Source organism: Gracilinanus agilis, chromosome 4, assembly GCF_016433145.1.
Source record: "Gracilinanus agilis isolate LMUSP501 chromosome 4, AgileGrace, whole genome shotgun sequence".
In the NCBI taxonomy this organism is placed as follows: Eukaryota; Metazoa; Chordata; class Mammalia; order Didelphimorphia; family Didelphidae; genus Gracilinanus; species Gracilinanus agilis.
Genome location: NC_058133.1, coordinates 117781843 through 117799454, shown reverse-complemented (window position 1 = coordinate 117799454; position 17612 = coordinate 117781843). Strand labels below are relative to the sequence as shown.

Below are 17612 nucleotides of genomic sequence, written 5' to 3'. Positions count from 1 at the left end.
ATCACTTGGCCTCCCTGTGCTGCAACTTGAAGTCTGTGAGTTGCAGAGAAGTTATCACCTTGCACTGGAAAAAGTTTCCTCAAGTCTGGTTAGTCCCTTTCCTTAGTAGTAAAGTGATAGTAAGTGGACATTTTGTTTTTTGCTTTTTTTTTTTTTAAACCCTTTCCTTCCATCTTGGAATCAATACTGGTATTGGTTCTAAGGCAGAAGAGTGGTAAGGGCTAGGCAATGGGGGTCAAGTGACTTGCCCACGGACACACAGCTAGGAAGACTTCCTGTTTCTGGGCCTGACTCTCAATCCACTGAGCTGTCCCTTAGTGTACATTTAATAAAGGAAGTAGTGATCACAGAGAGCCAGCATCAATTCAGTAAGACATCATGTTATATAGCAAATGTGGGAATTTGTTTTTCTTTCTTTTTTTAATTTTCATTTCCAAATTCTCCCTCCTTTCAGCCTTTTTAGTGAAAAAAAGAAAATTTAATAGGGATTTTAAAAATAACTTGTTTCAGCCCAATTTATTTTTTGGACAGGGTTACTGTACTGGTAGATCAGGGAAATTCTTCATTATAGTTAATCAGTGCTTCACCTAAGTATTTGATGTGATCCCTCATGCATTTGTTGGAAAAATGACAGATATGTGGGCTAAATGATAATATTGACAAGTAGATTCAGAATTGCTTGACCTAAAATAATAGCTATTAGTGATTAGATGACATATCAAAAGGATGTCTGTGCTTTCCCAGCTATCTATGCTTTGACCCTTTACTATTTAATATTTTGTGAATAACTTGGATAAAAACATAGATAGCTTGCTTATCAAATTTGCTGGTGGTATAGATTTGAGATGTAAGGCCAATATACTGGATGACCAAATCAGAATTCAAAAAGATCTTGACAGATTAGAGTTTGATAGCACTGAATCTAATAAAAGGAAATTTAATAGGAATAAATATAAAATCTTACACTTGAGCTCAAAAAATTAATTTTAGAATAGTATAGCGGAAAATGATTTCTAGCACCATCAGAAAAAGATATGGGGAGTTTTAGTGGCCTGAAACTTTAATGTAAGTCAGTGGTATAATCTTGCAACTATTAAGAATATTAAAGTTTAGATCTTAGCATTACTTTTCAGGGAAGATAACAACAACACAGTATTTATATATTTCTGGGAGTTAAGATCCTGTTATTATCCCCATTTTACAGATGAGGAAGCCGAGATAAATAATGGTTAAGTTGGCATGTTTAGGATCACAGAGTTCATAAGTATTTGAGACAGGTTTTGGACTCAAGTCATCTTGACTCCGTGTCCAGTGTTCTACCCACTGCACTTATCTAAGTGCATTGATATACTTGAGAGCATCCATAAGAGGGCATCTAGGATGGTGCCTCAATTTCTTGCCCTACCAGGATTAGTCAAAGGAACTAACAGGGAATTGACAAAATTTTCTTTATTCTAAGATCTTTGCCTTCTTTTCTTAATAAGTCAAACCAACTTATCCTAAAAAATTGAGGCCATTAAAAAACCCGCATAATTTTGATCTTAAACTTTCTACTAGCTGATAAATTTGCTGCAAGGAAAGATAATATGGAATTTTCTACTTACCGGTTATAAGTCTTAATATTCTATGGATCAGTACTACAGTCCATATGTGGTAACATGTCTGTCAGCACCCTACACAAATACAGAAACCATTTTATGGGCCATTCAAGATTATAAAGGTCATTACTTCTGTGTTGAGATAGGCAATCAATTAATATTCATTGAGCATCTACAAAGAGTTCAAGGGACCATATTAGTGCTCAAACACAAGTGGGAACAATTTCAACATTTCTATGGCTCTTTAGTGGAAAGCAAAGTTTTCATATTCTACCTGTTTCCTAATTACCTTATCAGACCATTTCTTTGTTTTTGGAAACTTGATATTTGTATTACTCTTAAGTCTTCTTTCAGTTAATGTCTTTTAACATACTTGCCTTTGAATGGCCCTAAATGAATCTTTAACTTGTGCTTGGCAAAATGGGATAAGAACCATAACAGATGCTATATGAATTGACATCTATTGTTTCACTATTATCCCATCCTACTCCCATTTTTAGTCTGTGATGGGTAGGAGTAATTTATTCTAGGCTAATTCTAAAAATGACCATTGCCTCACTTCATCTAGACAGAAATTATAGGTTTACTTTAGCACTTAATCAGTGGAACAGAATGATGAGATCATTTTTGGTGGTCAGCTGTTTGGCCTAACTTATTGCACAGATATTTATATGATTCAAAACCAGGGATAGTTTTCATCATTTTTATTCATTGTACATGAACTTTCCTTGACATCAAAGAAAGTTTTTCTGAGAAAGTTTTTAAGTTTTTCAATATTAGATATTTTGGTACATTTTGTAATTATTTTCTCATTTTTTCCTGCCTTGTAAGTTTGACTTTGCTAGAGATCTCTTTTTCTTTTCTTAAAAACATTACCTTTTGGGGGCAGCTGGGTAGCTCAGTGGAGTGAGAGTCAGGCCTAGAGACAGGAGGTCCTAGGTTCAAACCCGGCCTCAGCCACTTCCCAGCTGTGTGACCCTGGGCAAGTCACTTGACCCCCATTGCCCACCCTTACCAATCTTCCACCTATGAGACAATACACCGAAGTACAAGGGTTTAAAAAAAAAATTGAAAAAAAAACAACAAAAAAAAACATTACCTTTCTATGCTCTATTGCCTGAGATTTCTACAACCACAATAAATTAAACTAATATATCTGTTAGAAATACAGATAGTGTTTTGTACTAACTTGACTACCAAAACCATAAACTATATTTTGAAAATTAGCTATCCTTTGAAATTGATGAGAATAGACATATTACCTATACAATCTCAAATAGGAAAATTGGTTGCAAAATTCAATTAAAAAGCAAATTGGACTAAATAAGGCAGAGATTTGGATTTTACAACGTATTACACTTAACTTAATAAGCACCTACTATTTGCATAAGGTAGGTGCTTTTGTACTAGAGGTACAAAAGTGAAACAAAAAGTAATTGCCCTTAAGGAATTTATAATCTGATAGAGATAAGATATATAAACAAATACAGTTAAAGATGGGCTTTATATAGTAAGTGCAAGAATGAAATACAGGAAGTAAGAGAGATCTGATGAAGGAACTGAGCATATTTAGTCTGGAAAGAAGAAGACTCAGACTAGATGTTATAGTTATGTTTACATATTTGTAGGACTGTCATGTGGAAGAGACATTCAGTCTGTCATGCCAGGTACCATATTTAGCACTGAGTATACAAAGATTGGCAAAAGGTAGCCCCTGTCTTCAAGGAGCTCATAGTCTAGTGGAGACAATATGCAAACAACTATGTACAAAGAAGATATACACAGGATAAATGGGAGATAATCTCAGAGAGAAGGCACTAGAATTAAGGGGGATCAAAACTTTCCTCTAGAAGGTGGGTTTTAAACTGGAATTTGAATGAAGCCAGGGAAACCAGGAGTCAGAGAGGAGGAGGAAGAGAATTCCAAGCATGGGACCCATCATGAAAATGCCCAGAGTTAGGAGATTAAGTGTCTTGTTTAAGGAACAAGCAAAAAACCTTAGTCATTGAATCACAGGACATGGTGGTGAGTAAGGTGTAAGAAGACTGGAAGAGTAAGAAGGGGCTGGGTTGTAATTGGCTTTGAATACCAAATAGAGGATTTTATATTTGATCCTTAAGGTTCTAGAACCCACCGAAGTCTTACTGAATGAGGGTTGGAGGAAAACATAGCCAGGCCCATGCTTTAAGAAAATCCCTTTGGCAGTGGAGGAGAGGGTGGACTGGAATAGGGAGAGACTTGTGGCATGGAAACTAACCAACGTGCTCTTGCAGTAGTCCAAGGATGGCATGAGGAGGACCTGTACCAGAATGGTGGCAGTGTCAGAGGAGAGAAGGGGGCAGATACATGAGAAATGTTACAAAGGTAAAATCCACAGACCTTGACAACATCTTCGATATGGGATGGGAGGTGGGGTGAGAGATTGAGGGGCTGAGGATGACACCTGTGATGTGAGCCTGGATGACTGGGAGGATAGTGGTACCCTTTACAGTTATAAGGAAATTTGTAAGCAGGAGCATTTGGAGAGAAAGATAATGAGTTCAGTTTTGGACATTTTTGAGTTTTATAATGTCTTCAGGATATCCAATTTATTTTATTTTTGTTAAGGTGCATTTGTTGGAAAATTAGTATCTTTATTTAAAATTCTTATCCTGTATACATGCACGATCATTTGCCCTATGCAATCACATACAATATTTAAATATGATTTTATGGATTTAGGATCAAACTCAGTCTTGTGTGTGTCAGATTAGACGTCAGAGTTTTGTTTCTGTTTTTATTATTTATTTAGTTCCTTTTTAAAAAAAACTAGTAGTTCCATATACTTTTTCTCCTACCAACCTCTGCTTCACCCATTAAGAATGCAAGCAATATGATTTCGGTTATACATATGAAATCATGAAAACCATATTCCCATATTAGCCATGTTGCAGAAAAATAAAATGAAAAAAGTATGCTTTGATTTGTATTCAGAGTTCATTAGTTCTCTCTATAGATGTAGATAGCATTTTTCATCATGAGTCCTTCAGGATGTTTTTTAATCATTGTATTTTCACTGTTAGATTATTGCTTTTTCTGTGCTCACTTCATATAAATCTTCTCAGGCTATTCTAAAACTATCCCCATTGCCATTTCTTATAGCACAATAGTATTCCATTGCAATGAGATATCACAGTTGGTTCATCCATGCCGTAATTGATGGACATCCTCTCAATTTCCAGTTCTTTGCCAACCCAAAAAAGAACTGCTATGAATATTTTTGAACAGATAGTTCCTTTTCCTTTTTCTTTGATTTTTTGGATACAGACCTAGTAGTAGGGCTGCAGAGTCAAAGAGTATACACAGATCTGTAAACTTTTGGACAAAGTTCCGAATTGTTTTCTAAAATGATTGGACCAGTTCACAATTCCCTCAACAATGCATTAGTATTCTAATTTTTCCACATACCCTCCAGCATTTTGTCTTTTCTATCATTTTAGCCAGTCTGATAGGTGTGAGGTAGTACCTCTGAGTTGTTTATTTTGCATTTCTCTAATCAGTAGTTATTTAGATAATTTTTTCATATGACAATAGATATAGTTTTGATTTCTTCTTCTGAAAATTGCCTGTTTATATCCTTTGACTATTTGTCTATTGGGGTTCCTATTTTTTGTAAGTTTGACTGAATTCCCTATTTATTTGAGAAGAGAGGCCTTTATCAGAGATATTTGCTACAAAATTCTCCCTCCTCCAACCCCCAGTTTCCTGCTTTTTTTCCCCCTTAATTTTGACTGCATTTGACCATTGTCTCATTGTTTTGTTGATTACTGCTTTGTAATATGGTTTGAAATCTGGTACTACTAGGCTAACTTCCTTCACATTTTTTTCATTAATTCCCTTGATATTCTTGAACTTTTTGTTCTTCCAGATGTATTTTGCTATTTTTTCCTAGATCTATAAAATAATTCTTTAGTAATTTGATTGGCATGGCATTGAATAAGCAACTTAATTTAGGGAGAAGTGTGACCACTCATGAGCAGTTAATATTTCTCCAGTTGTTTAGATCTTTATTTGTGTGAAGAGTATTTTATTATTGTGTTCGTATAGTTCCTGAATTTATCTTGGCAGGTTGACTCCCAAGTAGTTTGTATTGTCTCCAGTTATTTTAAATAAAATTTCTTTATCTCTTGCTATTAGGCTTTATTGGAAATTCTCATGATACTATGGGTTTATCTTATATTCTGCAACTTTGCTAAAATCGTCCATTGTTTCATCTAGGATTCTCTAGGATTCTCCAAGTATGCTATCATATTGTCTGTAAAGAGTGATAGTTTTGTTTCCTCATTCACTATTTTTATTTCTTCAATTTTTTTCTTGTCTTATAGCTTTAGGTAGTATTTCTAGTACAATTTTGAATAATAGTTGAATTCTTTGATTGAATCCTTGTTTTACCTTTTACCTTATTGGGAAATCTATTAGTTTATTCCCGTTATAGAAATGCTTGCTGATGGTTTTAGATAGATACTTCTTATTTTAAGAAAGACTCCATTGGTACCTATGCTTTCTAGTGTTTTTATTTTTTATTTTATTTTTTTAAACCCTTACCTTCTGTCTTGGAGCCAATACTGCAGAAAAATGGTAAGGGCTAGGCAATGGGGGTTAAGTGACTTGCCCAGGGTCACACAGCTAGGAAATGTCTGAAGCCAGATTTGAATCCAGGGTCTCCGGTCTCTAGGCCTGGCTCTCAATCCACTGAGCCACCCAGCTGCCCCCTTTCTAGTGTTTTTAATAGGAATGGAAACTGAGAAGATAGGTGGGAGAACCAAGAGGGAGTGGGGTCACAAAAACTTAGAGAGAAAAGAGTATTAAGGAGAAGATGGTCAACTATGTTAAAGCCTACAGAGAGGACAAGAAGAATGAAGACTGAGAAAGGGTCATCAGATTTCACAATTAAGAGCAGTGGTTCCTTTGGAGAGAACATCAGTTGAGTGATGAGGTTGGAAACCAGTCCATAGATGTAAGAAAAGGTTGAGAGAAACAGAAGTGGAAGCCTTCTCAAGGAATTTAGCCACAAAAGGGAGGTGAGATACATACAGGATCATAGCTGATGGGGATAGATAGATCAAGTGAAAGTTTTTTAAGGATGGGTGAAACATGGAAGCATAGAGAAGCAACTATGAGACAGGAGAGATGGAAGAGAAGTGAGAGAGATGGCAGTCTGCTAGAGAAAATGAGATGGAATTAGTATCACTTATGCAGGCAGAGGGTTTTGCTTTGGCAAGAAGGGCCACCACATTATGTGAGCAGGGTCTGAAGGAGAAGACAGGGGGGAAGAAGGCATCTGGTGAGGATGGGGAAAAGGGTTATTTCAGGAAATGGTTTCAGTATTTTTCAGTAAAATAGAAGGCGAGTTCTCAGCTCAGAGGGGTCAGAGAGGGGAAAATATGGAAAGTTTGAGGTGGGATGACTATAGTGAGTTGCGTGAGGCCACTATGGAGGTGTAAAAAATTGAGGCCCCAGATCAGATTGGGAAACAAATTTGTAGTTTATTTAGTCAGCACAGTGCCATATTCAGGAATGTTTAGCACTGGAGTGACTGTGTTCTTTATATTTTTCTTAAAATTTGCTGAACTGTATGTGTATGAGCAATGATTAAAAAACCAACATAAAACTAGTGGAATTTTCAATTCTTCCCAGTAGGAGAAAGATTTTGTTTATTTAGATGTTTTTAGAGCTGAAATTGACCTTAGAATCCATTGAATCTAACCTTATTTTCATGATAAAACTGAGGCCCAGTTTCTTAGAGCTTAACCTACTTTTCCATCATCACACAATGTGTGGATCCTTCCTCAGGTCTTTGGGACTCCAGGTCCAATATGGTGATTGGCAGAAGGGAAGCAGGGAGTTCATAGTAGCCAAGATTTCCATGTCTCTTTTGTCAGGAATAAGATCATTTTTTCTGACTAGGGACCTGCTGCTTAGGAAGCAGAATGGGGCCTCTCCTGGATGCCTCATGCATTGCTTTTACACCCACTTGGAGATGTTCATGATTCCTAGGGATTTCTCCACCTTCATATCCACTTAGCTGCCATTGACATTTCATCCCACTTGTGTTCAGTTAGCTTGTGGCACACACATCTTATATAGAGCCACAATCCAAGTAGAGATCATTTCACTATATATTTGTTGGAAATTTGTGATATATTAGTTGCTCTCATCTTTTAGCATGACTAACATTCTCTACTTTAGTCAGAAATCTCCTTTTGCTTCCTGTATACTCCTTTTCTTTCTCTTCTTCTTTGAGACAGTATTCTCATTTCTTTATGGTCAATATGTAGACCTATTCTTAGTTTCCTGACACAAGCTTTTGTATTTTTTCCTCTCCATCTTTTTAAAAAACTCTTACCTTCTGTCTTAGAATCAATACTGTGTATCAATTTCAAGACAGAAGAGAGGTAAGGGCTAGGCAGTGGGGGTTAAATGACTTGCTCACACAATTAGGAAATGTCTGGGGCCAGATTTGAATCCCGGACTTCAGTCTCTAGGCCTGGCTCTCAATCCACTGAGCCATCTAGCCCCACCTCTCCCTCAATATTATTTTAGTATTGACTTATGTTAAACTTAGTCTTTAATATAATATCGTTTGATCTGTGGATGCTTTGTAAATAGCCTGGTAGAGTGAATAATATTCCATTAAAATGTGAGCTCTTTGAAGGCAGGAGCCATGGTTTTTACTTCCTTTGCATCTCTCCCCCATCCCTTAGTGCAGTACCAGACACACATAAGCACTTAACAAATGTTTGTTGACTGCTTATTGACTTGGAATCAGAAAGTTCCGGGTTTGAGTTCTGACTCCAGCATTTACTAATTATATCATCATGAACAAATCATTGTGCTTCTCTGAGCCTCCATATCTGTAAAATGAAGGTATAGTGCCAACCTCATAAGGTTGTTTTGAAGCTCAGATATTATAATGCATATAAATTTTATAAGCCTTAAAGTGTTTATTCAGTTATCAGTTATGATTATCATGTTCATTCTCAGAAATGATCCTAGGGACAAGTCACTATCTTACTTTATTGTTCTTTATATTTAATGTTCTGCAGACAATTTTATACATAAGTGGTAAAACAACTGCTCTATGTAATTGAATTTTAAAAATTCCAATTGAGCACGTCTTCTGTAGACTCACTAACAACATCTTTGGGACAATTCCAGGAGCAGATGGGATGACAGGGTTGCTCTTAATAAATTATTTTGATTTCTGCTAGATTTCTATATTTTGAAAGTTTTTGATTACATGTAGTTTTTGGAGACCATGGATATTTGGTATGGCAACATATATCGAAAATATTATTCTTAAATCTTGTATCCATTATTGTTATGTTGTGGCAATTGTGGGCAATAGTTCTGCCTGTAATAATCAGTTCCAGTACAGTTGTTTATTATGTTGCTCTTGTTATAAATCCAGATCATAAATATCCTTGTAAAAATTCACACTTTTGAAGATAGGTTTGGATTCCATCCAAATGACCATTAACAGAAATTAAGAACACTTGCTTTGACTTGAAATGGACGAAATAAGTATACCCCTAACTAGGTAGTTTTGGTATCTTTGGTTTGCAAAAGCCTCAGAAAGGTTGTGGGAAAACTGATTTTGATATTTGAAACAATATGATTTAACTTCTTTTGTGTTCTGTTTAGGATTTTTCCAATTAAAGATGTACCTTTGGAGAACGATGCCCTTGCTAATTGGCTCTATGAGCGGTTCATTGAAAAGGAGGACCTCTTGTCACATTTTTATGAAACAGGTGAGCTTTTCTCTAGAAAACTTACACATGAAATATGTCCAGTTTGCTTAAAGCTGTTTTCCTAGGTAGGTAGTAATGCTTTGAATACTTCCAAGTACCTTAAAAACCTTTGCTTTGTAATATACCATATTTGTCAAGAAAGATGATATTTTTTTATAAAATAGTACCACCCACCTTAGTGTTGATCACATACTTGAATGTGTTTATTTTCCATTTTATCACCTAGATCTTTGATAAGTAATAAATAGCACTGTCTTGTCAAAAGATTAACTTCTGTATAGGTTGACTACTCTTTGAATGTTTGTACTCCTCTGTTTATAAGTTGTCCTGTTGAAAAGCATTTTAAAATGTCCAGAACACAAAAAGAAAGCCCTTTTAAAAAACAGATTGATAGTGAATTGAGAGCTGCTTTATGTTTAGTCTTAACTAGTCTCATGAAAAATAATGCATAAAATGGTTGAACTTCAAAAGTTTTGGTTTCTTAGAGAGGGTATGTTCCTGCTAAGGAAATTTTCCTAAATGGAAAGAGACCATATCAGGGACTTCATAGTGGTGCAGAGTCCATATGCTTGTTATCAAAGGTACTGATGTTCTCCTTTATTTTAGAAGAAAGCAAAGAAAAAGTTTTCCAATACAAACAGTGATAGAGGAGCTAGATACTATGTAAATAGTAGCACTGAGTATGCAGTGGGGGTACTAAATGAAGCAAAGGACACATCTCAAGTTAGAAACAGATTATTAATGGTTTTTGATGTCAAGTTTCCATGAGGCCCTTAAGAATCAGAGTTAAAGGCAATGTGTAAGCTAGGTAAGTTTTTTTAAAAACACCTATAACATATAGATGAAAGGTTTTAGAGTAAGAAAGTCAAGCCTAGACAAGAGTGATAGAGAACAGTTGAAGTTTAGTTGAAGTGAGATTTTACTTTACCTAAATGTTTATATTTTTTTTAATCTTTTTCTAAATTGAATAGATACAGTGATAATAATATTTTAGTAAATTTTTCATAGGAAAACAATTACATGCTAATGCTCTTTCAATTATCTATCCTAGGAAAAATGTAGCCAGTGACTCATACAACTCCATTTTCAGGGCACTACATTCACCTGGGGGCAGCTACTCAAATTATAAACATGAAACCTGGGGTAGGGAGTGGGGTGGTAAAGTAGTCTAGATTTATTCTTCTCTTGGATAAGTATATTTTTCTTTGTCTCTGCCTCTATATTTGAAACCATTCTTTCTCCTTTTTCTTTACCCACAGCATGAGGCATTCTATCAAGGTTATTGTAAATCTAAGGCACAAATGAAAGATATGTTCTTGTTAACAAAGAAATCTAAGATCAAGGAGGCTTTCTAGACATGCTATTTAAAATGTCAAGTCTTTGTGAGATTGCTTAAAACCTCAGAATTAAAGTTACTCCTAAATAGATGGACAAATGAATAAAAATCTTTTGATGATGATAGCATCTGTAGTTAACTGACAGTAAATCTATATAATAAAATTAATGAAACCTAATTTTTTAGCAAGAATAGGTAATAAGGTAAAATACAAAAGTGTGTTTCCTAACACATAATTACAGAGTACATTATTGGAATGAATTATTCATGCCCAATAAAAATAATTATGTCTTAACTGCACAAATGCAATTCAGGTATTTGAAAGACTGAATAAAAATGGTTAGGAAACTGATAGCCCCCCCCCAAAAGACTTTTAAAAAAACACATAATTGCACTTTCAGTTTAAGTTCCCAAATACCAAACAACTTGATCCTGGGGTGCTGAAATAATTGGCAAATGTAATTGATGGGCCATCGTCAGTAATCTTTGAATGATCAGAAGCCCAGAAGAAGCCTGCAGGACTGCAGAAGGGCAAGTGTCCTGGTTTTCAGAAAAAGGAAAAGAATGGAGCCTACAAATTATAGATAATGTGTTTCACTTCAGTCTCTGGCTAAATTCTATACTTTATTAAATTGATGCTTAGTGATCTTTTAGACAAAAAACAGGAGGCAGCTAGGTGGTTCAGTGGATAGAACTCTGGGTCTGAGGTCAGGAAGACCAGTCTCAGATACTAGCTGTATAACCTTAGCAAGTCATTTAACTCTTTGCCTTAATCTCCTGAAGAAGGAAATGGCAACCATTCTAGTATCTGTGCCAAGAAGACACCATGAACAGAACTGGTGTGCTATGGTTCATGAAGCCACAAAGAGTCAGACACAACTGAATGACTCAACAGACAAGGAAACAATGATCACATAGAACCAGTGTGATTCCATCATGCCAGATTAACATCCTTTCCTTTTTTGACAGGGTTACTAGACTATAGGTTAGGGAAATACTAGAAATGTAATTTACTTAGATTTCAGTATAGAATATGACCATCTTTCCTTCTAATTTTACAGACAAGATGAAGATGTGAATTACGTACTAGTCAGATGGATGCTAACTGGTTGAATGACTAGACCCCCAAAATTAGTCATTGATAATTTATTGTCAACTAGAAAGGTCATCCCTAGTGGTCTGTAGTGGCCTGGACCCTTGGGGATTTAAAAGTGAGCACAGTGCACAGAAGAATTTATCAGTCAGTCTTTGCTCAAAGTAGTAGACTCTTATTTGTGGCATGTACAGGACAAGGTAGGGAAATGGAAAGGGCAGGGGAGGGACAAGGTAAGGACACTAGGAAGCAACCCTCCCGGTCTCCAAACCAGAGCTGCAGTGGAAATCTCCAGAATTAGTGCAGCATCTCCGTTCTAACTTATGCAGTGACAGACACCTACAGAAGTAGAAGAGATAAAGACAAGATCTGAACAAAGATTTTGATACTGTGACCTTTGGGTAATGGTAGCACAGGGAGGCAGTCTATCCAACAGTTATCTTTAGGACTTGGTGTATAGTTACAACTCACAGCTCTTCCCATTGGCATCCTAGTAGGTGAGCTTTAAGATGCTGATATGGGATGGAGGTTTTGTAGAAGTTAAAAGGTTTTCTTGATTTCCTATTTCTGATGTTTCAGGAAGGGGGGCACCAGTTAGCAAGGCTATATATGAGATGGTAGGTTCTAGCAGAAAAGTTCTAGACTTGAAAGTTTCCAGAAAAGAGAGGGAATACCAGGCAAAAGTGATATATGTCCATAACAGAGGCATCCAGTACTGAAAGAAAGGGTAAACCCAGGAAATCAGAGTTTTCTGGATTATGACACCTCAAGATCTGTGTGCTATCCAATGATGTTCTAATAGTTTTATCAGTGACTCAGATAAAATGTTTGATTTTTCTAATCAGATTTTAGATGAACTAAAGCTATAAGGGATAGCTATAATGTTGGCTAAAAGAGTCAGTCTAAAAAGATTGTGGCATACTTATAAATGTGGCACTATGGAAAAACCTGATGTGTCACATGTTTCCTTTATGACCTTGAGCTAATTACTTGTCCTCTCTGAAACTTAGTTTCCTCACCTTTAAAAATGAGTAGGTTGAACTAGATGATGGAGCTTTTTCAGCATTTAGTTCCTTTGAAAGAAAGATAAAATTTAACATGATAAATATGAGGTCTTATACATGAGTTTAAAAAAAATTAAAAATCAGCTTCACAAGCACAAAATAAGATAGCTGTTCATCTGAATCTTTTTTTAATGGACTGTGCAATCCCAATAGAAAGCAGAAGTATTATCTGGTAACAGAGAAAGCTAATGGAATTTTAGACTGCATAGTGTCCAGAACAAGGGAGGTGATAATCCTATCATATTCTGCCCTGATCAGACCATATTGTATTCAGCCCAGTATATAGACCAGTGTATATAGACCAGTATTGTATTCAATTCTGGGCAACACTTTCCCAAAAGGTATGCTTTCATGGAAAAGAAAATGGAACACCTTGATAGGGATGTTATGAAAACTTCCTTCCTCCCTCTTGCCTTTCTTCCTCCTTCCCTCTCTACCTCTCTCCCTCCTTCCTTTTTTCCTTCCTTGCCCCCACCCACCCAAAGAAGGGACTTAGCAGATACATGATATTAGTTTAATATTAAAGAATTTTCACATGAAAGGACTGAACTGTTTTGTTTGACTAGAAGGCAGTAGGTAGATGTTGTAAAGAGACAAATTCAGGTTTGATGAAAGAATACCTTCCTAACAATTATAGCTGTCCAAAGGTGAAGTTTTAATGTATGTGTTTATATATATAATATCTTTATGTTTTATATGTTTATATGTGTGCATGTGCATATGTATATATATGCATAAATACACATATATGGAATGAAATTTATTATAGTACTTTTCTTCCAGTAGGTATATAATAAAAATTTGTTAAATTGAAAAAAGGGGTTTTTTTGACAGTTGTGAAAATGATAACTAGATTTATGGTTTGCAAAGCATTTTATGTATAATATTATTTCATTTGATCCTCATGACAACCCTATAAGGTAGGTACTATTATTATCTTTATTTTTATAGGTGAGGAAATTGAAGCTTAATCTGCTTAAGTGACTTGCTCAGAATCATATAGTTAGCAATTTATCTGAGGCAGGATTTAAACTCAAGGCTCTTTTATCTACTGTGCCACTCAGAAAAGCTATAGTATTGCACTGAGATAAGAATATTGCCTATTTAGTGGGCAGGCTACAAGCATCTGTCCCAAGTGATATGATTGCCATTTCTGAAAATTCTTTTTAGGCCTACCTTTTCATGGGCTTGTTTTTTGTTTTTAAACCCTATCTTCTCTCTTAGAATTGATACAGGTATCAATTCCAAGGCAGAGGAGCAGTAAGGGCTAGGCAATTGGGGTCTTGCCCAGGGTGAAACAGCTAGGATGGGTCTAAGACTAGGTTTGAACCCAGGACCTCTTGTATCCAGGCATAGCTTTCTATCCAGTGAGTCACCTAGCTGCCCCTTGGGGCTTGTTATAATGGAAAGTAGACACCAGAGACAGAAGGATGAACCATGACTTATGAAAATGAGAAACTAAAAAAGGTCTATTTCCTATAGTTCTGGAATTCTGAAAACCTCTTTATAATCAAGTTGTGCCCCTATGGGTCATGTTGTCTAATACATTATTAACAAGCATCAAACATTGTTGAAAATGCTAAAGAATAACATAAAAGTGATGAATTAATGACTTTGATGTGGTAATGACTTTCCTTCTTAGAAAACAATTTAAATACATTATTTATCTGATCTTTCCTTTTACGTGATGCAAATATTTTTCACAAAGAAAATCATATTTTGAAAGATAAGGCAGATATAATTCCCTTATGTCTTGGCAAAAATATTAGGTAAAAATGTTACAGAAATAGAGAGATTGATTACTAATGATAGACTCAAAATAAGAGAGGTGCTTTTCATTTAGTTCTTAGTTCTGTTTTTATCAATAATTTATTCCAGGAAACTAACCACACACAAATTGATGAACTTTTTTGCTTTATTCTTTTAGGAGCTTTTCCTCCCCAAATGGGCCAGAAGAAAGCCATTTCTAAGGAGATGACCCTCAATAACATGTGGCTATTTTTCATACAGTCCTTTGCATTTTTATCAGGCTATATGTGGTACAACATTCTACGGTATTTTTATCATTGCCTATTTTAGGAGTTGAATGGGACCTATGGACACCATAAGAGTTTAGGCTTTTGCAAATGTGCATTATATTACATGTGCAAATGAGAATATACGCAAGTAAAGGAAATTGGATGGCCAGCTTAATTTTTATCCCTCTTTGGGGAAATTTTAAAACTTTACTAAAAGTGAGATTCAGTAATATAATGACCTGCTAATGTATTTTAAGAACTTTACGTGTTTTTAAAAGGCATACCATACCACAAACATCTTATTGGGAGAAGAGGAGATCATAGCATCATTCTGGAAGACTAAGAGAAATTATATCACTACTGAATATGCTTGGAAACTTAGTTCAAATTTAGAAAGCTCAATTTTCCTCTTACCCAGTACTCTGTACTACTACAGTGTTCTAGAAATCTCTCATTTCCACCAATTAAAGTTGTGTTGCCACTAACATTTCTGGAAGCAGTTGGGGCCTTCTGCATAACTGTTTCTTGGTCATCAGTTACTATTTTTAAAAAACAAAACAAAACAAAACAGAAAAAAACCCAGTCCTAAACACCTAAGTGAAATATAGTGTCAGACATTCTCTGTGGAAAAAGCCAGTGCTCATTAGGCATAATAGTATTAGAATGTGTTTAAACAACAACTGAAATCTACCCTGGCTATCTTGATCTCTTCTTTGTTGAGATTATCATTGAGCATCATGTTTACATGTGCTAGTGCTTTCCCATCTCTGAGGGAGCATAAAAATGTCTTGTCATTTGATTTCTCATCTTCAGAATACATTTCATGGGTTAATAATTATCTCTTGCAAAATGCACTTTTAAGAGATGCAATGACAGTGAAGGAAAAGTCTATACTGGAGATCAGTTGAATCTTTATAAGAAGTGGGTTTCCTGAGAGGCATTGCTGCCTCTGAAGGTTGACTTGAGAGTGCATACTCTTCAGCCCAGGAATGCTTTGGGTACCACACTGTTAGGGATATGACAGTTACATAGTCAGAAGCCTTTTTTTTTTCTTTCCATTTTGATGTGCTAACACTAAATACATTTGGGGATGGTTAAAACAAGTTAATGCCAAACAATTACATCTTCTGTTTAGGGAGAAAATAGAGTAGTTAGTTGATTAGAAAACTAATAATAGCTAGAGCCACACACTGGCTTAAAATGATAGGAAGTTAATCAGTCTCCTGTGACAAGGTACAAACATAGCCCTCTAGATATCTGTACAAACAGCACTATTGTCACCGTATCAAAAGTAGTTGTTAGTCTCAGGAGAAGGAAAGTTAGAATTAGGAGGCAAGTTGTTGCAAATACAGCCTCTTTCTTCCAAAAGCTTTTTAAGTAGTCTGGTTCTTATTGATTGTTAGAAAATATAGTTCTTGTCGTCCTGTTTGTGTGATTTACCTCGTGATAGAACCAAATTCTTCCTACAAAAGAGCTACATCAGTACATAGTTTGAATGGCAGATGTTGAGCTACTGGGGGTTTAGAATTGTAAAATTGTTAAGATCCAAGTATATCAACTATAGTGTTCTGTGCTATCTGCAACGCAGAATCCCCTGTTGCCTCTAATCACACAAATACCAATTTTGATAGGTAGTCTATAAGATAAAAATAAAGCTAAATATTTTTCATTTAAAATAAACCAAAAATTAGAAAGATGTGAATTTCCCCTCAGTTTTGTGGGAAAGGTTAATTAACACCAAATATAAGCCCACGACAGCTTCATCCTTTAAGGTAACTCAATGCATATGTAATAAAGAACATAATGCAGTAAGTAAAATACCTCATTGACTGGAAGGACAGCTACTGGCAAAATGCAGAAGTGTTAATGTGCTTTGTTTTGGAAATATTCATTGTAAGATGAAATTTTGAAATCCAGTTTTTTATTGAGTGCCTGTATACAGGGACAGTGTACACGGGCAGCCCCAATCATTCTTGAGGCACATAGTAAAAGAAGTATAAAGCTAATTGTCTTCCCTTCATATACAGGTGATCCCAAGGAAACCTTCATTCTAAAAGAACTCCATATAGTGGGTATTCTGTTGGATTTCCCCTCCAGAGAAATGTAGATATGACTTAAAAAATACTTTATTCTGATGTTCAGTTGAAGAAGAAGAGATTTTCTATAAAGGGAAAGTTATACTCTTTAAATGATGGCACACGTCAAAAAAGCTCTATCCTAGAATATAGTACCTTTCCATAGTAGTGGGTCTTTTCCAGTGCCCAAGAACGATGAGGACAAACAGGTGTGCTAGTTACTTATGAGGTGGGGGTGGGCAGTGTCCACCCGGATGTACAGTTGACCCTATTACTTTTAAAATTATTTTTAATTCTATCTTTTCTGTTTGTAAAACATATTTCAGAGCACTGATTTTAGTTTCCTTCCCAGTGAGAGGCATTCTCCTACCTGTACTACAGAATGTGAAAGGAGAATCAGTATTCCTTCCTATATGGTAATCAGGGTGTTTTCTGTTGTTTAAAAAACAAACCAAACTCAAATGAAACTTCAAGTTTGCATTATAGTTTATGTGTGTAGGGGAAGGAGATTCAAAGGACTCACATTTTATCAAGGGAAAACATTGTGAAACTTTTAGGAAATAGCTTTTGTGCTAGCAAAAGTTGTTTGGAGCTCACCAGTTGTCAGCCCGTAGAACCTCACCTCCTCTGCTTTTCAG

At 35.7% G+C, this 17612-nt stretch overlaps 1 protein-coding gene across 1 annotated transcript in view; it reads left to right on the top strand.

Moving 5' to 3' along the window:
- LPGAT1 (lysophosphatidylglycerol acyltransferase 1) overlaps positions 1–15384 on the top strand; it is a 91725-nt gene extending 76341 nt beyond the window's left edge. The window contains exons 6-7 of the mRNA XM_044674313.1: positions 9282–9388; positions 14809–15384. Of these exons, the coding sequence (XP_044530248.1) occupies positions 9282–9388; positions 14809–14960 (259 nt within the window). The 3' untranslated portion in view covers positions 14961–15384. The remainder of the gene's footprint in view (positions 1–9281; positions 9389–14808) is intronic.
- Positions 15385–17612: the final 2228 nt, after the last annotated feature.